This window comes from Ceratotherium simum, chromosome 15 (assembly GCF_057802395.1).
Source record: "Ceratotherium simum simum isolate JZ-2026a chromosome 15, ASM5780239v1, whole genome shotgun sequence".
Classification (NCBI taxonomy): domain Eukaryota; kingdom Metazoa; phylum Chordata; class Mammalia; order Perissodactyla; family Rhinocerotidae; genus Ceratotherium; species Ceratotherium simum.
Genome location: NC_141914.1, coordinates 53,267,390 through 53,294,715, shown reverse-complemented (window position 1 = coordinate 53,294,715; position 27,326 = coordinate 53,267,390). Strand labels below are relative to the sequence as shown.

The 27,326-nt window shown below is 38.5% G+C and overlaps 1 protein-coding gene across 1 annotated transcript in view; it reads right to left on the bottom strand.

The window, feature by feature from the left end:
* Positions 1-27,326, bottom strand: part of WDR49 (WD repeat domain 49) — a 144,485-nt gene that overhangs the window by 49,385 nt on the left and 67,774 nt on the right. The window contains 2 exon segments of the mRNA XM_087440075.1: positions 583-726; positions 3,606-3,770. Of these exon segments, the coding sequence (XP_087296201.1) occupies positions 583-726; positions 3,606-3,770 (309 nt within the window).

Here is a 27,326-nt window from a genome sequence, read left to right as displayed (position 1 = left end):
AGTGCCTATACAATGCCATAGAAAAGGCCCTGTTTATGATCCCTTAGTTCTCTCAGGAAAGAAGGAAAAGAAAGTAATTTTCCTTATAATGAAATGGAAGAATTGCTCCTTGAGAGCAGTAAGTGGGCTGTGAACAGCCCTTCTCTGCACTGATATGAAGGAAGTGCTAACAGAATTCAGTGGGCTATTTCCCTGTTATGCTGCAATTTAATGTAAGTAACAAGAGAAGAAGGAACGAGTTTCCTTTACAATTGAAGGAATGTAATTTTCACATTAAGAATTTATTGACTATAAAATTTGAGAAAATTTTGGAGTTGATACTCAAAAAGTGGCATTACGTTCCTGTCTAGAATGGTTAAAGAGACAGATTCCCAAAGCTGGGAGAAAGCTTTATAACACTTCTCAAAGCTCCTCAAACTACATGATCTTATCATATTTTATTCACTAAGCATTCAGTCAATTCCAACTACAGTTTCACTCACCTAGGTCACCAGCCAGTTAATGATTCAGAATCATTCAAGATTTCTATATTCTTTTTTCTTTTAGATTTTGATTCAAATGAAAACATTCTCCTTTACCTACCCACAATTTTGCACGAAGTATATCATACCTCTCCCAGCCTATAACCAGTATTGTCTTCTTAAGAACCAGGATCTGTGAAATATCCACAGCTCCCTCCTGCCCAACATTTAGTGTGTGGTGACAGTGTCCATTGAAGTCCCACACCTTTAAGAGAAAAATTAAAATCACCTTTGAGACAAGAAAAGAAAACGTCTTCTTCAATGAGTAAAACAACATGATGTAATAGGATTAAACTTTTGTGTTTACATTCTGGACTAGGGTTGATTCACTTGGGATATGTAATAACTAAGGAAAATCTTTTCACCATTTAAATGTAGCCATTATGTTTATTACTCTACTTGTAACCCTATCAGTCTATTCTAATAATAGTTGATTCAAAGGCTATAAGTTAGTGCATGTTTTTAAGGGGGAGGCAATATAAAATCATGAAAAGCCATATTTAGGAGTCTGTCAAAATCCTGGTCTTTCTCTAAGTGTGTCTCTAAATTTTGGTTTCCTTGTTTATGACAGAAATCTTACTCCTCAGGGATGCTTGGAATTTTAAACATTTAGTACAGAGCCTGAAACAGTCATCACGTACTAGGTTTCCCATCTTCTGCCAGTAAAACCTCCTGTTGATATGGGTGCCAGACTCAATCCTACAGAGGCACAGCAGTTCTAGTCGACCTCCTCAGGTAGTGGGGGAGGACGTAGACCTAATGGGTGCACTTAAGAGAGAGCATCATTAGGTCACGAGCAGTTAAAACTAAGCCCTGCTAAGAAACATTGTTGGTACATCACGCTTAGAGGGCAAGTTGGCAGTTTCCTCCTCTGTAAAATTGGGATAATAATAGTGACAACCATATAGATGTTTACAGGTATGTGTGTGCGTGTTTGTATATAAAGTGCTTAGGACAGTACCTGGTTCATAGTAAGCAAGTAATAAAAGTTAGCTAACATTATTATTATTATTATATGCATTCATATGAATCAATGCCCAAACAGAAAAATACAAAATGCAGAAGAGCGCAGATAGTGGGCTGCCACGGAGAAAAAAATGGTGCTCATAGGCTAGAAGGATGCAGAAGAAACCAGGAAGAGTAGTAGCCACAAGGGAGGATCTGGGAACAGGGGTGAGAAAGAGACTTTCTTTTCACTTTATATCTTTTATGTTTTAAATTTTATTGTGTTCAAACATTAATTATTTAAAACATGAATTAATTTAAAAACAGACACTTCAAAACCATAATAAATAAGGCAATACTTTTAAATCTTTGATCATATAGCTACTGGTTTTGGATTCTAAATTATAAATGAGATTGGAAGATGTCATTCATTCTTGTTTCTTCTAGAATATGGCCAGAGCAGCTCAACTCTGATTTATGCATCCTATGCACAGGTTGCCAAATTTCAGAATTCTGTTGTGCTAGTGCAATAAAGATAAATGTACCTTCAAAAGCTGTGATTATACTACTAAACTCACATCAACTTCTAAGATGTCGAAGCTTGAGCTGAGATGTTGAGGGGGACACATCTCTTCACCCATCACTTTCTTTTTCTCTAAACATGGCTCTTATCAAACCCTCCTAAAATAATACCCACAAATAGGTATTGTAAAGATCTGACTGTCCCCAGAACCTACTAAGTCCCTTAGCTAGGTTCATTTTAGCAACACCTGCAAGTTCTGCCCTGCCCTGGACTCTGTAACAAGTTACTTTCCAAGATGGGAGTAAAGGAAACATAATCCACTGGCTTCATTTTTCATTTCAGTTTCATATCCCAGGACTGGCAAGTGGGGCACTCGCTTGTTCCTTTTGCCTGAGCCACTATCTAATATGTACTCCAGTTCCAGTTATCCCTGTTTTATTCCACCTTGACTATTGGGATTGGGATTATCCCATAACCTTCACACGTCTTACCAGTTCTCCCATGAACTCGATTACGTTACTTAAGCCCAAGATCCCAGGCCATATCTCATGCCATTAACCTTCCCAGAAGCCAAGTTCTACTGATTTCCAGAGATTCTCACTGCAATCCACCATAGTACCTCCTTCACACTGACTGTTGCCAGCCTGGAATCCCCCTGAAACTTGCCCCCAACTTCCACGATGTTTTACCCACATATCCAGACAGCTTTCCATTACCCTCCCCTGCAGCCTACCTGAAGGCATCATACACCCAACCATGGAAGGTACATCTAATTAATACCCTTCTGGCTCCAGCTATGACAGAAGTCTGAGAACCATTCAAGGCTTATTCAGGAAACTGCCTTCTGTTGCCTCAAAGTGTTACAAGCCATCTCCAATCAAAGGCTGTCATTACTCTTGGAGCTGAGAGGAGCAGAAAAGATTTACTGGTGGGCATGATTTCAGATTACAAGCATCTAGCTTTGCATGAAAATTTGATCCTTTTTCCAAGGTAAAATAGCACCTTCCTCCCAGGAGAAATTAATAATAGTTACAAAATAAGAAAGCTAGGAGCATAAAATAGTGTTAGTTTAGGATGGATAATCAATAAGATTATGATTTCTCTTCCTACTGTCTTTCTTCACTATGTCACTTTCCTCCTCACAAAAGTGCAAATTACAAAATGGGTTGGTTTTAAAATATTCATTGTCTGAAAAATTTGCATCTGTGCCATTTTTAAAAGTTTGCTTCTTTGCTCTGATTTCTCATTTTATAAACTGAGAAAAAGAAAACTAGAAACATTAGCTGAAGCACATGAAAATTATTCAGGCCTCTTTTTCCCCAAAGTAGTCCTCTATCCAGAACACTGGAAAAGGCTTTCAGAAATAAGTAAGCCAAGCTGTGTTTTTATTCTAAATAATTTATTCAGAAGAATCATTTATTCATTTTTCCACAGAGGTTTCTTTTCCTAACAGCTTTGTTATTAGATAGTTTGGGTTATTTAGTTCTTCTTATCTGGTCTCATCTCTCTTCTTGCAAGGCCACAATGGCAAAAACAAAAATAGCTATGTCTGTGTCTCCTCGCACAATATTTCAGCCCCCTCGTATGTGGATAGAAAAGCATCACTATGTTCGCACCTTCACGGTTCCATCTGTGCTGCCAGTCAAAAGCCGTGTCTCATTTGCGTCAAGGGCCAGGGTGCTGATTTCTGCATTGCCATGGCAACTGGTAAATTGTTTGATTTTCTGCCCAGTGTCTATCATCCAGAAGGAAACAGTCGACCCCGCATCAGAGCTGATTACCTAAGAGAAAATAACATGTAAAGAAATTAAATACAGTCCCCGAATCCACCATTTTTATTTCAATAAAAATATCTAACTATGCATTTCCTCTCCTGAGATCCACCAACAGTTAGAGATATTTTTGTAATGTATTTTCTTTCTTTTTGTTAAGCTGATAACATTTCAATTTCTAGGCCAGAACTGAGGTAATGAAGTCATGATTCTCTTTATCAGAAAAGATAGGAATCTTCTTCCTTTACCCACCATTCAGCTTAGTGTCTAGAGACCATTCTAAAATCGAATCCTACTGAAAATAAACTTATAAATCTTTCACATTTAGATGAGAAAGCTGATTTTATTAGTCACGGCGCTCTCACACCATTTACTGTATGAAAAGAAACATATTATATATCAGCTTCCATTTAGCATTCAGAAAAGAAAGCACTGGCAGCCATTATGGGAAAAAGTTAATTTCAACAAATTGCTAAAGCTACTGCTTTTAATGCCATTAGTCCCTTCCTTCCTCCCTTCTCAAGGTACTGTGTATATTTCTACAGTTAACACAATTATTGATGGGTCACTAAAAACAAAGAACACAGCAAGGTTAAATATAAATCTGCATACACAGTCTAAGAGAAAGGCACTGAACAATGCTAGAAGGGGTAGGATTATATATAGCAGTCTGACAGTGAGAAATCTTACAGTGGCAAGTAAACATTTCAGCTAATTTCAGCTTTAGGTATTTAGGCACCCTTTAAGAGATTTATAGGTTGAAATCAACTCACCAATATGACTTTGGGACCCAAAAGAATGAAAGAGAAAAAAAAAACTAAACATACAAATGTGTAGCTAGGAAGCTGCCTGAAGCAACAACTAAATTTTAAAAACAAATTAAAGGGGGGGGCGGAATCAAGATGGCGGCGTAGGCAGACTCTGAACTCACCTCCTCCCGTGGACACAGCCAATTTACAACTACTCGTGGAAAAATTACCCCTGAGACAGAACTGAAAACGGGATAAGAGGAACTCCTGCAACAACGGACAATCCTAACTGGGGTAGAAGAGGCAGAGACTCCCTTCCGGAGAGAAAAACGCCGCCTTCACAAGCCGCCAGCTTCACGGCCGCCGGGAGCAGCTCACAGGTACGCAGCCTCCCTGGAGGCGCGGGGCCCTGAGCCGGGGAGCGCCCCCGCTGTGGGCATTTTGTGGATCCAGCACAATTGAGACCAGCAGCATAATATCTGACTTTGCCTGCTACTAAAGCATTGGGTAGCACCCCCAGAAAACCCGGTTCACAAAGAAACTAAAACTGGCTCTTAAAGGGCCCGTGCACAAACTCACCCGTTCCAGAAAGCATCCTAAAATCACCAGAAAGAAAGGTGTACAGTGCTTCGGTGACAAGAGACTCACCTAATAGGCCCTGAGTGCATCTTGGTGAGGGGTGAGACCTCTCCAGGGACTGGGACATTGGCAGCGGCCATTGTTGTGGCCTGGTGTGAGAGTGCTGACACAGACGCCATTGGAGTTCTCCCTGAGACCTGCTAGCCCAGGGTCTGCTCCACCCGCTAGAGCACCAATTTAATCCAGCTCAGCCAGGGCAGGCAGCCCACCCTAGAGACTAGCCCCACCCAACAACAAGCCCTCAGGCAACGTGTGGGCCTGCATAGATTGGTGACTGGATTCTCTGCAGCCTGGCAACTGAGCTGACTTGAGCAGGGCAGGGTGTGCACAAGGAGCGGGTGGAGAGTGTGGGGCGGTGGCAGAGTGTGTGGGGCTCCCGCCGTGGAGAGACTGGGTCCACTTGGGGAGGTCGGGGCGCTCACACGGGGCAGGACTGTGTTGACTGTGTGTGTGGACCTGTGGGTGGCAGGGCTTCTCAGCCACAGAAGACTTGTACTTCTCAAAGACCCACATAGGAGGTTTGCTCCACCTTCCAAAACCTGAAACAATTGGGTGCTCCTGTGCCTGAGGCCAGCCCCACCCAGCTGCAATCCTCAGAGAGCTGACAAGAGACCTAATAGGCTAGAGGCTTACAGCAATTGTAAGGCCCTGAGCCTAACAACCTGCCACACTGGGGGCCTACTCACTTAAAAGAAATACTGCAACACAAATGTGGTATTAGAACTTGCAGCCAACTGTGCTGGGGCTCCCCACAGCTGATAAAGAGACTGAAGGGCCCACAACAACTACAAGCAGCTGAGCATTACAACAGCTGGCCAGGAGCATAACTCAGCCTCCCTGGGCGCCTACAGGGAGAGCAAACAGGCCACAGCAGAAGGATACACGTAGCCGACATAGGGGTCACCCCTGGAACATTGAGAACTGAGGGAAGCACACTGGAAGCCTCCTAAGCCATCACTTACATAAGGTCACCTATCCAAGAGCAGGAGACGTAGCTGACCTACCTAATACGTAGACACAAGCAGGGAAAGAGGCAAAATGAAGAGGCAAAAGAATACATTCCAAGTAAGGGAACAGGACAAAACCCCAGAAAAGGAACTTAGTGAAACAGAAATGAGCAACCTACCCGACAGAGAGTTCAAACTAAGAGTGTTAAGGATGCTCACTGATCTGGGGAGAAGAATAGATGGACTCAGTGAGAATGTCAACAAAGAAATGGAAGATATAAAAAGAACCAATCAGAAATGAAGAATACAATACTGGAAATGAAAAACTCATTAGAGGGACTCAAAAGCAGAGTAGAGGATACAGAAGAACGGATCTGTGAGCTGGAAGAAAGACTAGAAGAAATTACCCAAGGTGAACAGGTAAAAGAGAAAAGAATTAAAAAGAGTGAGGACAGTCTAAGGGACCTCTGGGACAACATCAAGCGCACTAACATCCGTGTTATAGGTGTCCCGGAAGGAGAAGAGCGAGACAAGGGGGCAGAGAATCTATTTCAAGAAATAATAGATGAAAACTTCCCTAACCTAAGGAAGGAAACAGACATCCAGGTACAGGAGGCACAGAGAGCCCCAAACAAGATAAACCCAAAGAGGCCCACACCAAGACACATCATAATCAAAATGTCCAGAATTAAAGATAAAGAGAGAATCCTAAAAGCCGCAAGAGAATGTCAAGTTACATACAAAGGAAACCCCATAAGGCTATCAGCTGACTTCTCAGCAGAAACCTTACAGGCTAGAAGAGAATGGCATGATATATTTAAAGTGCTAAAAGGAAAAAACTTACAGCCAAGAATACTCTACCCAGCAAGGTTATCATTCAAAATGGAAGGAGAGATCAAAATTTTCCCAGATAAGCAAAAATTAAAGGAGTTTGTCACCAAGAAACCAGTGTTACAAGAAATGTTAAAGGGACTGATTTAAGGGGAAAAGAGAAGACCACAAATAGGAAAAATTATCTATTTCCACGATTAGAACGTAATGGATACAAATGCACAAAAAGAGGTTGGATATGATATCAAAAACATAAAAGGAGGGAGGAGGGTAGTTAAAGAGTACAGCTTTCAGACAGAGGTCAAACTAAAGTGACCATCAATTCTGTATAGAAGAAGTAAGGAACAGAGAAGGACTACTAAAACACTGAGGAAAAAAAAAAAAAAAGTAAAAAAAGACAGTAAGTACATACTTATCAATAGCTACTTTAAACGTCAATGGACTAAATGCTCCAATTAAAAGGCATAGGGTGGCTGACTGGATAAAAAAACAAGACCCATATATATGCTGCATACAAGAGACACACTTCAGACCTAAAGACACTCACAAACTGAAAGTGAAGGGATGGAAAAAGATACTCCACGCAAATGGCAATGGAAAGAAAGCTGGGGTAGCAGTACTCATATCAGACAAAATAGACTTTAAAACAAAAACTGTAAAACGAGACAAAGAAGGGCATTACATAATGATCAAGGGAACAATCCAACAAGAGGATATAACACTTGTAAATATCTACGCACCCAATGTAGGTGCACCTAAATATATAAAGCAATTATTAACAGACATAAAAACAGAAATAGACAGTAACACAATAATAGTAGGGGACTTTAACACTCCACTTACACCAACGGATAGATCATCCAAACAGAAGATCAATAAGGAAACATTGGCCTTAAATGACACACTAGAACAGATGGACCTAGTAGATATATACAGAGCATTCCATCCAAAAACTGAAGAATACACGTTCTTTTCAAATGCACATGGAACGTTCTCCAGGATTGATCACATATTAGGCCACAAAACAAGTCTCCATAAATTTAAGAAGATTGAAATAATACCAAGCATCTTTTTCTGACCACAAAGGTATGAAACTAGAAATCAACTATAGGAAGAAAATCAGAAAAGCCACAAATACATGGAGATTAAACAAAATGCTACTGAACAACGACTGGGTTAATGAAGAAATCAAAGAAGAAATCAAAAAATACCTGGAGACAAATGAAAATGAAAATACGACATGCCAGAATTTATGGGATACAGCAAAAGCGGTTCTAAGAGGGAAGTTTATAGCAATACAGGCCTATCTCAACAAACAAGAAAAATCTCAAATAAACAATCTAACAATGCACCTAAAGGAACTGGAAAAAGAAGAACAAACAAAGCCCAAAATCAGTAGAAGAAGGGAAATAATAAAAATCAGAGCAGAAATAAATGAAATAGAGACCAAAAAACAATAGAAAAAATTAATAAAACCAAGAGCTGGTTCTTTGAAAAGATCAACAAAATAGACAAACCTTTAGCTAGACTCACCAAGAAAAAAAGAGAGAAGGCACAAATAAGTAAAATCAGAAATGAAAGAGGAGTGGTTACAACAGACACCTCAGAAATACAAAAGATTATAAGAGAATACTATGAAAAACTATATGCCAACCAATTCGACAATCTGGAAGAAATGGATAAATTCTTAGAATCATACAACCTTCCAAAACTGGATCAAGAAGAAGTAGAGAATTTGAATAGACCAATCACCAGTAAGGAGATCGAAACAGTAATCACAAACCTCCCCAAAAATAAAAGTCCAGGACCAGACGGCTTCCCTGGTGAATTCTACCAAACATTCAAAGAAGACTTAATACCTATCCTTCTCAAACTCTTCCAAAAATTGAGGAGGGGGGGGAAGCTCCCTAACTCATTCTACCACGCCGACATTACCCTGATACCAAAACCAGACAAGGACAACACAAAAAAAGAAAATTACAGGCCAATATCACTGATGAACATCGATGCGAAAATCCTCAACAAAATACTAGCAAATCGCATACAACAATACGTTAAAAAGATTATACACCATGATCAAGTGGGATTTATTCCAGGTATGCAGGGATGGTTTAACATTCGCAAATCAATCAACGTAATACACCACATTAATAAAATGAAGAACAAAAATCACATGATCATCTCAATAGATGCAGAGAAAGCATTTGACAAGATACAGCATCCATTTATGATAAAAACTCTGAATAAAATGGGTATAGAAGGAAAGTACCTCAACATAATAAAGACCATATATGAGAAACCCACAGCTAGTATCATCCTCAATGGTGAAAAACTGAAAGCTATCCCTCTAAGAACAGGAACCAGACAAGGATGCCCACTGTCACCACTCCTGTTTAACATAGTATTGGAAGTCCTAGCCAGAGCAATCAGGCAAGAGAAAGAAATAAAAGGGATCCAAATTGGAAAGGAAGAAGTGAAACTGTCTCTATTTGCAGATGACATGATTTTATATATAGAAAACCCTACAGAATCCACCAGAAAACTTTTAGAAGTAATAAACGAATATGGTCAAGTTGCAGGATACAAAATCAACATACAAAAATCAGTTGCATTTCTGTACACTAACAACGAAGTAGCAGAAAGAGAAATTAAGAATATCATCCCATTTACAATTGCAACAAAAAGAATAAAATATCTAGGAATAAACTTAACCAAAGAGGTGAAAGATCTGTACACCGAAAACTATAAAACATTTCTGAAAGAAATTGAAGAAGACACAAAAAAATGGAAAGATATTCCGTGCTCTTGGATTGGAAGAATTAACGTAGTTAAGATGTCCATACTTCCTAAAGCCATCTATAGATTCAATGCAATCCCTATCAAAGTTCCAACAACATTTTTCACAGAAATAGAACAAAGAATCCTAAAATTTATATGGAACAACAAAAGACCCCGAATAGCTAAAGGAATCCTGAGAAAAAAGAACAAAGCTGGAGGTATCACACTCCCTGATTTCAAAATATACTACAAAGCTATAGTCACCAAAACAGCATGGTACTGGCACAAAAACAGACACACAGATCAATGGAATAGAATCGAAAGCCCAGAAATAAACCCACACATCTATGGACAGCTAATCTTTGACAAAGGAGCCAAGAACATACAATGGGGAAAAGAAAGTCTCTTCAACAAATGGTGGTGGGGAAACTGGATAGCCATATGCAAAAAACTGAAAGTAGACTCTTACCTTACACCATACACAAAAATTAACTCCAAATGGATTAAAGACTTGAATGTAAGACCTGAAACTGTGAAAGTTCTAGAAGAAAACATAGGCAGTACGCTCTTCGACATCAGTCTTAGCAACATCTTTTCAAACACCACATCTGACCAGGCAAGAGAAACAATAGAAAAAATAAACAAATGGGACTACATCAAACTAAAAAGCTTCTGCACAGCAAAGGAAACCATCAACAAAACGAAAAGACAACCTAACAATTGGGAGAAGATATTTGCAAACCATACATCTGATAAGGGCTTAATCTCCAAAATATATAAAGAACTCATGCATCTCAACAACAAAAACTACCAACCCAATTAAAAAATGGGCAAAAGACCTGAACAGACATTTCTCCAAAGAAGATATACAGATGGCCAACAGACACATGAAAAGATGTTCAAAATCACTAACTATCAGGGAAATGCAAATCAAAACTACAATGAGATATCACCTCACGCCCGTCAGAATGGCTATAATTAACAAGACAGGAAACAACATGTGTTGGAGAGGTTGTGGAGAGAAGGGAACTCTCATACACTGCTGGTGGGAGTGCAAACTGGTGCAGCCACTATGGAAAACAGTATGGAGATTCCTCAAAAAATCAACGATAGAACTACCATATGATCCAGCTATTCCACTGTTGGGTATTTATCCAAAGAACTTGAAAACACCAATTTGCAAAGGTACATGCACCCCTGTGTTCATTGCAGCGTTATTCACAATAGCCAAGACGTGGAAGCAACCTAAGTGCCCATCAAGGGACGAATGGATAAAAAAGCTGTGGTATATATATACAATGGAATACTACTCAGCCATAAGAAACGATGAAATCCAGCCATTTGTGACAACATGGATGGACATTGAGGGCATGATGCAAAGTGAAATAAGTCAGAGGGAGAAGGTCAAATACCGTATGATTTCCTTCATTAAGTAGTAGATAATAACAACAATAAACAAACACATAGGGACAGAGATTGGATTGGTGGTTACCAGAGGGGAAGGGGGGAGGGAGGAGGGTGAAAGGGATAATTGGGTACATGTGTGTGGTGATGGGTTGTAATTAGTATTTTGGTGGTGAACATGATGTAATCTATGCAGAAATAGAAGTACAATGATGTACACCTGAAATTTTTACAATGTTATAAACCAATGTTACTGCAATAAACAAAAAATTTAAAAAAAAAAAAAAAAAATTAAAGGATATCTTTATCTGCTTAGGTATTGATTAGCACTGTATAAATGTAAATTTATTCGGAATATGTTCAATTTGAGTGTCACATTTTCATAATTAATTGGGTTAAAGTTTATCAAAGTCATATTCAGAAGGCCTGGAGAGCTGGCTGGCATGCACGCATGCGTTCATTCAGTCTTCGGGCGTTCACTGAACAGCCACTCTGTGCCCAGCTCCATGATGGCAGTGGGACTTCACTGATGAGTCCCTGCTCTCAAGGAGTCTATGGTCTGGGCGTGTACATTAAAATCACCTGGGGGAGCTTGAAAAATCACGACTGAATACCAGACCAGAGACTCTGATTTAATTGGACCAAGCAGGAGTATTTTTTTAAGAGCTCCCCAGGTTAAGTGTGCAGCCTGGGTCAAGAACTACTGGTCGAGATGGAGAAACAGACAAGAAACAGACAAATGTCAGACAATGCTACCAGCTTAGAGGTGTCGCCCCTGGGTGCTGCAGGTCACAATAAGGAAAACCCCAAATTCATTCACTGAGGTGGGGGATGGGGAATAAAAGGTGAGGAGTGTCAACCTGGATTGAAGATATGAACATGTGTTTATTGAGTGCCAAGCCCTCTACACTCTCTACCTCATTTGATCTTTGTAAAAACTCTGTAAAATAAGCAACATTACCATCCTCATTTTACCAGTGAAATTTTACCATTTTACCTCATGAAATTGAGATGCTAATCAGCTAAGTACCCTTCCCAAGCTTATGTGATGAGGTTTGAGTGCTGGGCTGTCTATGACAGTTGCATCAAGATGTCTTCCTCTATTCCAGCATAGCATCCCAGATGACTAAGAGTGTGCTTAGCAGAGAGGACTTGGAGAGTATTCCAACGTTCCTTATGAGGAACAATAAGAAGGTTAATGGAGCCAGGGCGCAGATGATGATAAATGGTGGACTCTCAGGTGATGAAGCAAGCTGACAACAGACATTGAAATCCCTAGTGAGGAATACCAGAGAATAATGAGTAATGAGTAGTTCTTTTTACTGGGAAAGGGTCCTTAGCTTTCATTGGATTATCAGTGGGGTGTATGACTGGAAATAAAATTAAGAACAATCTCATTGTTCTTAATAAGGAGGAGAGTGATATAGTACTTGCTGGTTGGTTTGTGAAGAAACCTCTGGCAGCAGTGTGGAGAACCGACAGGTTGTGGGAAGATCATTTGGAGGCTGCTGTAATGGTCCAGGGAAGAGATGCTTAAGACAGTAATTCCGGAGGTGAAAAGGAGAGGAGGGATTGGAAACATGGGCCACCACTTAGCAACATTTATGTCTCAGCAAAGACCTGATCATGAGCCCGTGAGCTCTCACAGCTCTTTTTTTCTCTGATATTACAACCCCAAATCAGACAATTTCTTAAATGATGTAAAACTATATTTATGCCACACATTTTCTCTCAGTGAAATAAAAATTAGCTTAAACATTTAACAAATGTTAAATGATAGTGTAATTTCTAGGTCAAATGACCCGGATCTTTGAAACAGTGTGACCTAAGACTTTACCATTCCATGTAACTGCTTGCTCTGGCTCGTGCGATATGCATGGAGGCTAAGAGCACTGGGCGGAGCCAGGACGCTGAGTGTGAGCGTCAGTTGTCTATCCTTGGGCTCATTACCTCAACTCTCTAAGCTTCAGTTTCCTCACCTATAATCCAGAGAGAATCACAGAAACTACCTCAAACCATTCTTACGAGGTTTAATTAAGCTAGTATTTGTAAAGCACTTAGCTCGGCGCGTGGTGCACAATAAATAAGCCGAAACAGTTAGCCAGGGTTACTATTCTGTTTAAGCTTTATTTGTCTGACTCCTTACTTGGGCTCATGTCACTTCTTATATCCAAATCAATTAAAGAAAAATATTCCATATCTTGCTTCTTCCAACCATGACAGTGAATGTAGGCAATTACAATTTTAGAAACCAGATGGTTAGATGTACATTGAAATTTCAAATTATATCATATTTATGAATTTCTCACATAATTGCTTAGGAATTTGGATTGTATTGATTAATGACAAAGCCATGAAAACATATAATCTTCCAAGCATGGGTGAAAATTTTGATAATGGTCTTTTAAGAAAAGGTTAAAGGTTGTGAAGGAGTTTATGATTTCTACTCAAAAAGCATTTATTGAGCATCTATTATATGCAGGTATTTCAGTACTAAAAGATGGGCATTCCCTGATAGAAGCAAAAAAAATAAAATAAGGCCACGTTCAAAGGCAAGCTTGTTTACTTGTTCAAGACTGGCATCATCCACATTACACGGCATCTGATCACCCACCACTGTATCCGATGTAGACTTTCAACTAGGAATTAGTAACATTCACTTTTTGCTGCTTTGCACTCTCCCACCTCTGCCTGCGTGGCTGACCCCCAACACACTATGCATCAGTTTTTGGCACCTTTCTCTCCACATTTAACAATTTCTCATGAAATCTGAATCAATAATGACAACAGTGTATAGCCAGTTGAATTTCATTTTATGGCAATCCGCCTTAAGGTGCAGTCTCAGGAAAACAATGTGTTGGAAAACAAGGACTGACTATGTCACAAACATAGAACCAGTATTAACCAGAATCTACTGTCACTATGATAATATCAGTAGACAAGAATAACCAGGCAGGCGAGAAGACTTTGAACGTTTAGTGAGGGAGGAGTGCATTTAACATCACTTGGCAGATGAAGTGATTTGACTACGGGACGACAGGGACTTTATTTTTAGCAAGTTATTTTTATCGGTAATAAAGCGCAGGAATAAGTATTGGCATCACATTTATATGCCACATTTTGATAACAGATCGCTTTAAGTTTTCAGTTCATTCTTGGCTGCCTCTTAGCAGATGAAACCTTAGCCGAGGACAGGGCCCTGGCAGTCCACAGAGCAGAAATGGCTCTGTCTAAGGACTACACTCCAGGGCAAATGGGCCTCACAAGCAGATCATTGTTCTGACGGGAGTACACTCCACCTATGTACCTGAGTTAGTAACCGTTTAGGAACATATGGGTCTTTTTGTCTCTCTCATCAGAAGCTGTCACAGCCAATCAGAAAGTTCTAAGAGATGTGAGGCTGTATCCGTGTCCTCTAATTGTCTTCTTGTTATTCTAGCAACAGTAGGCATTTTACTTGTCTTGTGTATGCATCCTAAGTCCTGGTCCAAGCAAGAAGAGGAATCAAAAATTACAGCAGTGGATGTTGCTGGCTACCAAGGGATCAGGACGTTTGATTTAATTACTGTTTAAAGATTTTATTTATTTATTTTTCCCCCCAAAGCCCCAGTAGATAGTTGTATGTCATAGCTGCACATCCTTCTAGTTGCTGTATGTGGGACTCGGCCTCAGGCTGGACGGAGAAGTGGTGCCTCGGTGCGCGCCCGGGATCCGAACCCGGGCCACCAGCATCGGAGCACGCGCACTTAAACTCCAAGCCACGGGGCCGGCCCTTAATTACTGTTTATATTTTATATTTTTAGTCTGTGCTGGTTACCATCCCATAATATAAAGCAAGTTACTACCTTTTTTTCTGTTTTGTATCAAATCTCTAGAAGTTCCATCTCAGTAAGTAGTGAGGTGAGGAGAATGATAATATCTCAGAGTGCTGGTACAGACAAAGGATTCAAATATATTAAAGCAGCCATTCTCCATTTATAAATCTTATTTATAGAATATTACTTCTTCTTAGATTAATTTGTAGTTCACTTTTTCAAATTCATTCCTTGAATTTATTGAACACCTACCATATGCAAGGCACAGGATCTAGGCACTGGGGATACAGCAGTGAAAAATTCCTGCCTTTATATTTAGTGGGGGCAGAGGGGAAGAGATGGAACCAGATGAGGAAAAAAAAAGCATATATATATATATATCTCCACAATTTTATGAGTTTGAGATATATATATACATATATATGTATATATATATAACGTTTTGTGGTAATAAGCATTATGGAGAAAAATGTAACTGAGAAGAAGATAAAGATCATTGAGAGGGGGTACAAAGTTGGGGGATGCTGCTCTGGGAAGACTTCCCTAAGAAATGATTTGAGGAAAGACATGACTGAAGTGAAGGAGGGAGCCATGCAGATACCTGGGTGAAGAGAGTTCCAGGCAAAGGAAACAGGAATGCAAAGGCCCTGAGGCAGACTGCCCTTAGCATGTTCGGGAACTAGCAAGGAGGCCAGCTAGGCTTGGGCAGTCTGAGTGAGGGAAGGTCACAGCCCAGGCTGTGACCACCTGTGGTCATGGTACAGGGATGCAAAACATTCCAAAAATCACCAGGCATTCACAAGAACTAGGAGACAAAGTCAGAAAAATATCACTTCCTCTTTTTTGGCTAACATTTATTTAGCTTTTACTCTTGCTTGTTCTGTGTGTCTTTAGCTATGATATCCCCTGTCCTTTACAGAAAATCTACAAGGGAGGTATTATAATCTCTATTTTATGGACAAGCAAACTGTTGCTTATAAAAATTAAGTCACTTTCTCAATGTAAAGCATTGGGAACTCTGACTCCACAAACTCACCACCTCCCTCATTCTAAAAAAATAACCAAGAAAAAATTACTTCAAAAGATAGTTGAGATTGCATTGGACTTCCAGTTTCTGGTTCTGCATGCTAAGAAATTGGCACTCCATCCTACAACAAGCAAAAAGCTGAACAAACTGAAAAATTAAGCACTCTTCTTAGAACAATAAGAGAAATGAGGTCACAGGGCAAATTGCTGCCCCCGGAATTGGAGAGGCCAACAGACAAATAGAGAAAATCACAAGTTACCAGAGCAGAAACTCATGATGTGAACACTCCACAGGAAACACAGCCAAGATAGGAAAGCCAGAACTGTAACTGACAAATTGCTGGAGGCCCAAAGTGGACAAATCTGACAGTTAAAAATTCCAGGGGGAACCAGTCATGGGGGCCACCACAATTTTATGAGTTTTAATTTGAAGATATCAGCCAAGTTCTCACTGTAGACATTGGAGAAAAATCCCCTGGTGCCCTGGCAGCGGGAGGGAGAAAGAAACTGTTTTGAAATACATTAGAGTACTCTGTTCTGCCCTCAGGAGAAACTATTTAACCAGAGCCTAACCTCCTGGGGTTTTATCAAAGCCTAACTGACCTGGGGAAGGGAAATACCAAATTCTAGCTGGCTCTAACCTTCCTGTTCCACCTAAGGGTTGGGGACAACTGAAAAGCATATGTGAAGTTCACAGTCCAGAGGCACAGGCTCACTAAAAGACTGAGACCTAATCTAGGGCTATAGAATGCTTTCCTTCCTCCCACACCTCACCACCAGATTACAGCAGTTCCTTTTACCCAGTACAGCATGTCCAACCATCAAAAAAAATTACAAGATATACTAAAAAGCAAAAAATACAGTTTGAGGGGTCAGCCCTGTGGCGTAGTGGTTAAGTTTGGCACGTTCCGCTTCAGCAGCCTCGGTTTGAGGGTTCGGATCCCAGGTGTGGACATATACCACTTGTCAGCCATGCTGTGGCAGCAACCCACATATAAAGTAGAGAAGATTGGCACAGATGTTAGCTCAGGGCTAATCTTTCTCAGCAAAAAACAAAAAAAACGTTAAGAAAACACAGTTTGAAGAAATAGAGCAAGCATCAGACTCAGCCATGACAAGAATGTGAGAATTATCAGATCCAGAATTGAAAACAACTATGATTAATATGCTAAAGACTTTAATGGGTAAAGTAGACAACATATGAGAACAGATGGGTAACGTGAGCAAAGAGATGGAAATCCTTAGAAAGAACCAAAAAGAAATGTTAGAGATCAAAAGCAGAAATGCAACAGAAATGAAGCACGTCTTTGAGGGTCTTATTAGTAGACTGGATATCAAGAAAGAATCTCTGAGCTTGAGGATATATCAGTAGAAACCTCAAAACAGGAAAAGCAGAAAAAAACAAAGACTAAAAAAAACAAAATACAAAATCCAAGAACCACGGGACAACTACAACAGGTGTAACATTCACATAATGAGAATACTAGAAAGAAGAGCGAGAATGGAATGGAAGAAATACTTGAAACAATAATGGCTGAGAATTTGCCCAAATTAAGTGTCAGACACCAAACCATAGATCCAGGAAGTTCACATGACACCAAGCAGGATAAATACCAAAAAAAAAACTACACGTAGGCATATCATATTCAAACTACAGAAAATCAAAGATAAAGAAGACATCCTGAAAGGAGCCAGAGGAAGAAGATACCTTACCTACAAAGAACAAAGAAAAGAGTTACACCTGACTTCTCCTCAGAAAATATGCAATCAAGAAGGGAGTGGAGTGAAATATTTGAAGTGTTAAGAGAAAAAAACCCACCAGCCTAGAATTCTGTATCCAGCAAAAATAACCTTAAAAATAAAGGAGAAAAACAGACTTTCTAAGACAAACAAATATTGAGGGAATTTGTTGCCAGTAGATCTGCCTTCCAAATATGTTAAAAGAAGTTCTTTAGAGAGAAGAAAAATAATATAGGTCAAAAATTGGATCTACATAAAGAAAGAAAGAACACTGAAGAAGGAATAAGTGAAGGTAAAAATAAAAACTTTTATTTTTCTAATTCTTAATTGATCTAACAGATAACAGTTTGTTCAAAACAATAATAGCAATAATGTATTAACTTATGTATACTTATGTATACATATTTCTGTATATGTATATAGAGATACGTGTTTATATATGAGGGAAATGAACAAAAGCCATGATACAAGGAACAAATGGAAGAATTAGATTATTTCCTTATTACAATGTACTAACACTACCTGTGAAACAATATGGTGTTATTTGCAAGTGGATTGGATCAGTTATAAATGTATATTGCAAATTCTAGGGCAACCACTAAAAAAAGTTTTAAAAAAGTATAACTAAAGTGCGAAGAAAGGAGAGAAAATAGAATAATTTAAAATTCTCAATTAAAACCACAAAATGCAGAAAGAGAGTGGAAGACAAAAGTAAGAATAAAGAACAAGGGCAACCAAAGAAAACAGTAACGAATATGGTAGATATTAATCCAACTACATCAATAATCACTCTGAATGTCATTGGTCTAAATGCACTTGAAATCAAGCCAGATCATCAGAGTGGATCAAAAAACAAGACCTAACTATATGTTGTCTAAAAGAAATCAACTTTAAATATAAAAACATATATAGATTAAAAGTAAATGGATAAAGAAAGATATATCATGCTAACATTAATCAAAAGGAAGCAACAATAGTCACATTTACTTCAGACAGAGCAGACTTAAGAGCAAGGAAAGTTATTAGGGATAAAGAAGGGCATTGCATAATGATAAAGCAGCCAATTCTCTGAGAAAACATAACAATCCTTAATGTATACGTATCTAAAAACTATGTCAAACTACATGAGACAAAATTGGTAGAACTGCAAGGAGAAAAACATGAATCCATTAGTTGGAGATTTCAACACCCCTCTATCAGAAATGAACAGAACCAGCAGGCAGAAAATCAGTAAGGACATAGTCGAACTCAACAACACCATCAATCAACTGGATATAATTGACATCTATAGACTACTTTATCCAACAACAGCAAAATACACGTTTTTATCAAGGTCTCATGGAACATTCACCAAGAGAGATCACATTTTGAGCCAAAAAATACACCTTAATAAATTTTAAAGAATAGAAATCATGCAATTTCTGATCTCACCACAATGTAATTAACCTGGAAATCAATAACCTAGAAATCAATAAGTCAAGTATTTGGAAAATTTCAAAATACTTGGAGGTTAAACACCACACTTCTAAATAACACATGGGTCAAAGAAGAAATCTCAAGTGAAATTTAAAAATATTTTTAATTTTTAGTTAAAATGAAATTGTAGTTAAAATTTAGTTAAAAATGAATTTCATGAAAATGAAAATACAACAACTTATCCAAATTTGTAGGATGCAGAGAAAGCAGCGCTTAGAGGGAAATTTATGGCATTGAATGCATATATTAGAAAAGAAGAAAGATCTAAAACCGATCATCTAAGCTTCCCCCTTAGGAAACTAGAAAAAGAAGAATTAATACAATTAAAAGTAAGCAGATGGAAAGAAAAAATAAAAATTAGAGCAGAAATCAATGAAAATGAAAACTAAAAATCAATAGAGAAAGTCAATGAAACCAAAAGCTGGTTCTTTGAAAAGATCAATAAAATTTATAAGACTCTAGCCAGGCTAAGTAAGAAAGAAAGAGAGAAGACACAAATTACTAATATCAGAAATGAAAGAGAGGACATTACTAAAGACCCCATACTCATTAAAAAGATAATAGAGGAACACTGTGAACAACTCGATGCCCACAAATTTTTTAACTTAGATAAAATGAGCCAATTTATTGAAAAACACAATATGCCAAAACTAACACAAGAAATAGACATATTAGAAAAGAGAGACATAATAGAAGTCTGAATAGGCCTATATCTATTTTAAAAATTAAATCAACAGGGAATAATGTTCCAAAACAGAAAGCACCAGGTCAGATGGGTTCATTGCTAATTTCTAGCAAACATTTAGGGAAGAAATTATGCCAATTCTCTACAATCTCGTTCAGAGAATAGAAGCAAAGGAAATACTTCCCAACTCATTCTATGAGGCCAGCATTACCCTAATATCAAAAGCAGAAAAAGACATTACAAGAAAAGAAAACTACAGACCAATATTTCTCATAAATATAGATACAAAAATACTCAACAAAACAATAGCAAATCAAATTCAACGATGTACAAAAAGAATTATACAGCACAACCAACTGATATTTATCCCACATATGCAAGGCTGGTTCAGCACTTGAAAATCAATTAATGTAATCCATCACATCAATAGGCTAAAACAAAAAAATCACATGATCATATCAATAAACACAGAAAAAAGCATTTGACAAAATCCAACACCCATTCATGATCAAACTCTCAGTAAACTAAGAATAGAGGAAACCTTCCTCCACTTGGTAAAGAATATCTACAAAAAACATACAGCTAACATCATAATTAATGGTGAGAAACTTGAAGCTTTCCTACTAAAATCAGGTACAAGGCAAAGATGTCCCTTCTCACCATTGCTTTTCAACATCATATAGAAGTGCTACCTAACGCAATAAGAGAAATAAAGGGAATAAAAGGTATAAAGATTGGAACGGAAGAAATAAAACTATTTTTGTTAGCAGATGCCATGACCTTATATGTAGAAAATCTGAAAGAATCAACAAAAAAACTCCTGGAAATAAGTGTTTACAGCAAGATTGCAAGATACAAGGTTAATATACAAAAGTCGATTGTTTTTATACATAGCTGCAATGAACAAGTGGAATTTCAAAATTAAACCACAATACCATTTACATTAGCATACACAAAAATTACTTACATATAAATCTAAAAATATATGTACAAGTTCTATATGAGGTAATCTACAAAACTCTGATGAAAAAAATCAAAGAAGGACTAAATAAATGGATAGAAAGACTCAATATTGTCAAGATCTCAGTTCTTCTCAACTTAATCTATATATTCCATGCATTCAAAATCAAATCCCAGCAAATTATTTTGTGGATATCGACAAACTGATTCTAAAGTTTAGATAGAGAGGACAAAGACCCAGATGAGCCAACACAATATTGCAGAACAAAATTGGAGGACTGACACTACCAAACTTCATGACTTACTGTAAAGCTCCAGTAATCAAGACAGTGTGATGTTGGCAAAAGAATAGACAACTAGATCAATGGAACAGTATAGAGAGCCCAGAAATAGACCCACATAAATCTAGTCAATTGATCTTTGACAAAGAAGCGAAGGCAATACAATGGGGAAAAGTTAGTGTTGTCAACAAATGGTGCTGGAACAACTGGACATCCACATGGTACAAAAATGAATCTAGATACAGACATTACACCTTTCACAAAAATTAACTCAAAATGGATTACAGATCTAAATGTAAAACACAAAACTATAAAACTCAAAGAAGATAACATATAAAAAAATGTAAATGACCTTGGGTTTGGCAATGACTTTTTAGATAGAACACCAAAGATACAGTCCATGAAAGAAATAATTGATAAACTAGACTTCATTAAATTAAAAAATGTCTGCTCTGCAAAAACACTGTCAAGAGAATGAAAAGACAACCCACAGATTGGGAGAAAATGTTTTCAAAAGACATATATGATGAAGCTGTTATCCAAAATATACAAAGAACACTTAAAATTCAACAATAAGGAAACAACCCAATTAAAAAATGAGCCAAAGATCTTCACAGACACCTCAACAAAGAAAATAAACATATGGCAAATGAGCATATGGAAAGATGTTCCATGTAATGCGTCATCAAGGAAATGCAAAGTAAAACAATAATGAAATATCACTACACGTCTATTAGAATGGCCTAAATCTGGAAGACTGACAACACCAAATGCTGAGAAGGATGTGGAGCAGTAGGAACACTCGTTTATTGCTGGTGGGAAAACAAAACGGTACAGCCACTGTAGAAGGCAATTGGCAATTTCTTACAAAACTAAACATACTCTTAACCATACAATCCAGCAATCACATTCCTTGATATTTACCCAAAGGAGATGAAAACTTATGTCCACGCAAAAGGCTGCACACAGATGTTTATAGCAGCCTTATTCATAATTGCCAAAACTCGGAAGCATCCAAGATGTCCTTCAGTAGGTGATGGATAAATAAATTGTGGTGCATCTATACAATGGAATATTATTCAATGCTGAAAAAAAGAGCTATCAAGCCATTAAAATACATACAGGAAACATAAACGCACATTACTGAGTGATAGAAGCCAATCTGGAAAGGCTATGTAATGTATGGTTCCAACTATATGACAGTCTGGAAAAGGCAAAACTATGTTGACAGTAAAAATATCAGTGGTTGCCAAGGGTTAGGGGAAAAAAGTGGGATGAAAAGGTGAAGCACAGAGGATTTTTAGGGCAGTGAAATTACTCTATATGATGCTATAATGGTGGATACATGTCATTACACATTTGTCCAAACTCATAGAACGTGCAATACTAAAACTGAACCCTAACTGCACTGTGGACTTTGGGTGATAAGGATATGTCAATATAGGTTCATCAGTTGTAACAAATGTACCACTCTGGTGGGGGCTGTGGATAATGAAGCAGGCTATGCATGCAGGGGGTTGGGAGTATAGGGAATATTTCTGTACCTTTTTTTGTTGTGAACCTGAAAGTGCTCTTAAAATAAAATAAAGTCTTAAAAGACTATGATGATGAGAGAGACTGAGGGAAGAGTCTTCTCTTACCCTGCTGATGGATTTAATGCAGCTTTTATGGAGAACCTTTGACAATATTTATCAAGGTTACAGATGTAAATACTCTCTGACCCAATAAATCCAGTTCCAGGAAATTATCCCATTGATATTTCCTCACTAGTGCTAAAATTTGTGTGTTCAAGGTTAAAAACTACTACTTTATTTATAATATAAAAATACTGGAATCAATCTAAATGTCCCTAAGAACTGACTAATAAAGTTTGGTATGCCTATATAATGGAATACCATGCAGCTGTAAAGAAGAATGAAGATATTCTCTAGGTAATGAGATAAAGGATCGTTAGGCTGTATTCTTAGGTGAAAAATCAAGGTATAGAGCAGTGTTTCTGTGCATACAATATGCTACCATTTGTGTAAAAAGTATTTAAAATAATATACATTCTTAAAAATTAAGAATTATTGTATATATTTAAAAGTGAGTATACATATTTACTTGTGTGTGAATAGAAAAGCCTTAAAGGGTGCTCATGGAACTCATAAAACCCATTGCCTGCAGGGAAGGAAACAGAGCAGAGACAGGGATAAGAGGAAATTTTCACTGTATACTCTTTTGTCCTTTTGAGTTGTGTAACATGTAAATGTGCTATTCCTTCTAAGCTAAACACATTTAAATAAACATGTGTGTGTGTGTTTGTGTTTGTGTGTGCGTGCATGCACATATGTATGTGTATATGTTTTGGTGTAACCTTAAGACTAGGGTACTTCCCATGTCTCCATCAACTGACCACAGCTCACAGCCTCAGGACTGACACGTAACCAAGTATAGCCTTAAACTGGCCAGTGAAGAAAAGCTGTGTTAACAGAAGGAGCTCACTTGGAGCCCAGCAATAAGTCAGGCAAAGAGAACGTTCTCATTGTGTTCATCCAGTTCTGTTCAGAAGAGAAACTCATTGATTTTGCCCTAAATATGAGCACCAAGGCGGTATAATGACTTGTAAGGTGGAGACACATCTCCCTCAAGCTTGTCCACTTCCCTTTGCTCAGATTTTACAATTACCAAGGGAACTCCCAATTTAATTGGTTACAGTCTCAAATATCTCAATTCCCAAAAAATGGTCTCCAGAAAAGAGGACGGGAGATGCACTATCACTAAAAAATTATGACCCCGCCCCATTTTTAATGAATGATTTGGCATTGTCTTTCCTGTGGTAGTGTGAGAGTTCGTCCTCAAGAAACTGCGCCACTCTGGATAAGGGGAAGAAGATCTAGTCTTCACATTTTCAAAGCCAACATCTCCCGCTGGATTATGGGGACCCCACCAAGGGTCTCAGGAGTCCTTCTGGAGGTGGCTAGGCAGCCTCTGTCTGACATGTCTCTTTATGTAACCATGTGTGGTATTCATATGTTTACAGGACTCCCTCGGCCTGTCCCAACTTGTTCTGCCGCTGGCTAGCTGTGAGGGCATGCTTTGCTGGGTGAAAAGAGATTGGCGAAATAGTAAGATTCTAGAAGGCAATTTGTGTATCAAAGTATCTAATACTCATATATTTTAACCTAGAAATTCATTCCTAAGATTTTAGCCCAGAAAACTAAAGTCATGAATGTGAATATATTTATGCACAAAAAGTCATAATAGCAAAATTCTCATCAAGGCAAATGGATCAGGAAATTATGATACACGCATACAGTGGGATACTACGCCACCTTTTAAAAATGATGTACATTTACATAAAAGGAAATATATTCCAATATATTATAGAATAAAAAGGTAGTTTACAGAACTATCTTTATATAAAATAGTCTATACACAGAGAGATATTTAGAACATGCTGATACTTCAGCAAAATTTAGTTCCTTATTTGACTTTTATTGTATTGTTTTAAATTCTTATAATAAGCATGTAATATTTTACAAAAAATTATTTCAATAACAAAAATAGTAAATATCATTGTCTGTCAAAATTTGATGATGCCTAAATATCTAGCCTGACTATAAATGTGTCCTAGATGCAAAACAAACTGAAACATTACCTATTTTACAAAAACACATAAACCCACATCATTAGGATGAGAGCTATAGTGATAACGCAAAAATTTTATCTGTTCCAGTTTATATGATATCTACAAATACATTTTTTAAACTTTAAAGTCTCCTAACATTCATAGGTTTTTAAGAAAAGTTTCATTTAAGAACTCAATGCAAAGACAGTTCATTAGAACTGCCTCCAAGATATTGAGTTACTTTGATTCCTTCAAAACTGTGCATTCTGGGGACTCCCTCGGCCTGTCCCAACTTGTTCTGCCGCTGGCTAGCTGTGAGGGCATGCTTTGCTGGGTGAAATAAAGCACATGGTTCCTTTTAAAAGGCTTTACGTGGCTTACTATCACTGTCTTAGATTAGGATGCAAGGGTACCAAAAGACAGGAAGATAAAGAAAAGTCACAGAAACATGCCAAGTTGTTTTCATATAGGGACTATGTTAGGTCCCCACTGATGTCCAAATAAAATGAAATAATAATAAGGCGTCAGCAACATGTTGAAAGGACAAGAACAGAAGGGAAGGTTTTCATTAAATTCAGACAAAGAGAAAGTCTTAAAAAAAGACACCAAACCAGATAACCAAAGAGCAAGCGCCAGTGGACCAGAAAAGCCTGGGCTCCTTTTGAATGTGGAGTGAGAAATGGCAATAATTGATCAAACTTAGCAACTGAACATCCATTTGGCTCTCAGAAGAGTGGTAGGAGTTGTAGGAAAATACAGAAGTGGAAGACAAGACTCTTTCTCTTCCACCGAAAACATAGGAGGAGAGAAAAATGAGAGTTTAATTAAGTGTTTAACTGATAAACAACTAGAAATGTGATCAGTGCTCAGAGAGAAGAGAGAGAAGTCTCCTGAGATGCCCCTGGAGACTTCAGGGAGCTGAGAGGCCCAAAGCCGAGCCTCAGAACTGAATGTTTATGAGCAGCAACTGCAATGTCTGAGAAGAGAAGGGGCCAGATAAACAGCTTCCTCACGTCAAGGGGTGTTCCTGAGGAGGAGCAGGGCTAGAGACAAAGTCCAATTCAGGATCCCCTTTCTAACTCTTCCCAACATCTGCTTTCACGCAACACATGGCTAAAATAAAGACTAAGGAATACCAAGAAGTTAACGAGAAAAAGAGGTGTCATAAAGCACAAGCATTTGACCTGAGAGGTATGGGGGAGCTGGGGGGGTCTTGCTAGGGCTGGCAGTTTGGGAGGAATGAGGACTGCTTCCTAGAGGCAGGCCATAGCCAGGTAATGCTGGAGAGATACGTGCTGTTACAATGATCATGTCTAGCCCCACAGACACACACAGTTTAAAAGTCAATAAACTGAAGCTTAGACACATTAAGTAATCTGCCCATCATTTGAATTCTGGTCTCTAACCTAGCAGTTCTCAAAACTTTTTTTTCCCCCTCCCCAAAGCCCCAGTGCATGGTTGTATATCCTAGTTGTAGGTCCTTCTAGTTCTTCTATGTGAGCCGCCGCCACAGCATGGCTACAGACAGACAGGTGGTATGGTGCCATGACTGGGAAACGAACTCAGGCCAAGGAAGCAGTGAGAGTGCTAAACTTGAACCACTAGGCCATCAGGGCTGGCTCTCAAAACTTTTGATCTAGGCATCCCTTTTCACTCTTAAAAATTGTTGAAGAATTCAAATAGCTTTCATTTATGTGGGAGATATATATATAAAGATAGAAAGAGAGATAGACAGCCAGACACACATATGTATTTACCATATTAGAAATTTAAACTGAGAAATTGTTAAAACACAAAACACAAAAGCACACAGTCCTTTGGCCATCAGAGCAATGACGTCCTCGCTCATCATGTAGCCTCTGGAAAAACTCCACTGTACACTCATGAGACAATGAGGGTGAAAAAAGCAAACAACAAATTAATATCATGATGAAAATAGTTTTGATCTTGCAGAGTCTCTGAAAGGATCTGAGTCCCCCAGGGCTCCGCGACCACGCTGTGAGAATTACTTTTTTAACCTCAAGTCTATATTTTATTTTTCCCAGACCAGACTGCTGCATTCAGTGAACGACCTTCACAATCAGGCTCTAAGCTCTGTTTACCGCCTCACTCCCACCACATTTGCTAAGTCACCCAAACTAGCCACCGCAGAAGAAACCCTCTCCCCGTAAATGCACTGTGAGTGCTCGAACCTCTTTGCAGGTGCTCACTTGTGTCTTCTGTCTGGAACTACTTCCTTCTCCTTTCAGAGGTTCACTCTAGCTTTCAGGGCTCTGCTGAAACGTCACCCACCCCAGCCCCCGGCAGAGTTGATCACTTTCCATGGATAGCCGTTTGCTCTTACCTCTACTTCATTTTGCTGTGTTCCATTGTGTCCTTGTGATGTGTCTGTCTCCCCTTCTTTCATCCTGCGATCCTGTACTGAGCACCTGCCTAGCAATGAGCATCAGGAAGACGCCCTGGACCTGCCCTTAATGACCTGAGTCTCCCTGAGCCACGGAGACGAAGCAACTATAGTGCATGAATCTTTGATTCCTCATTCCTGGCACCTGGTACTTGTTCAAAACTGTTGTATTTGCTTTCTCTAAATTTGTCTTGTATTTGCTACTCTGAAATGATAAATT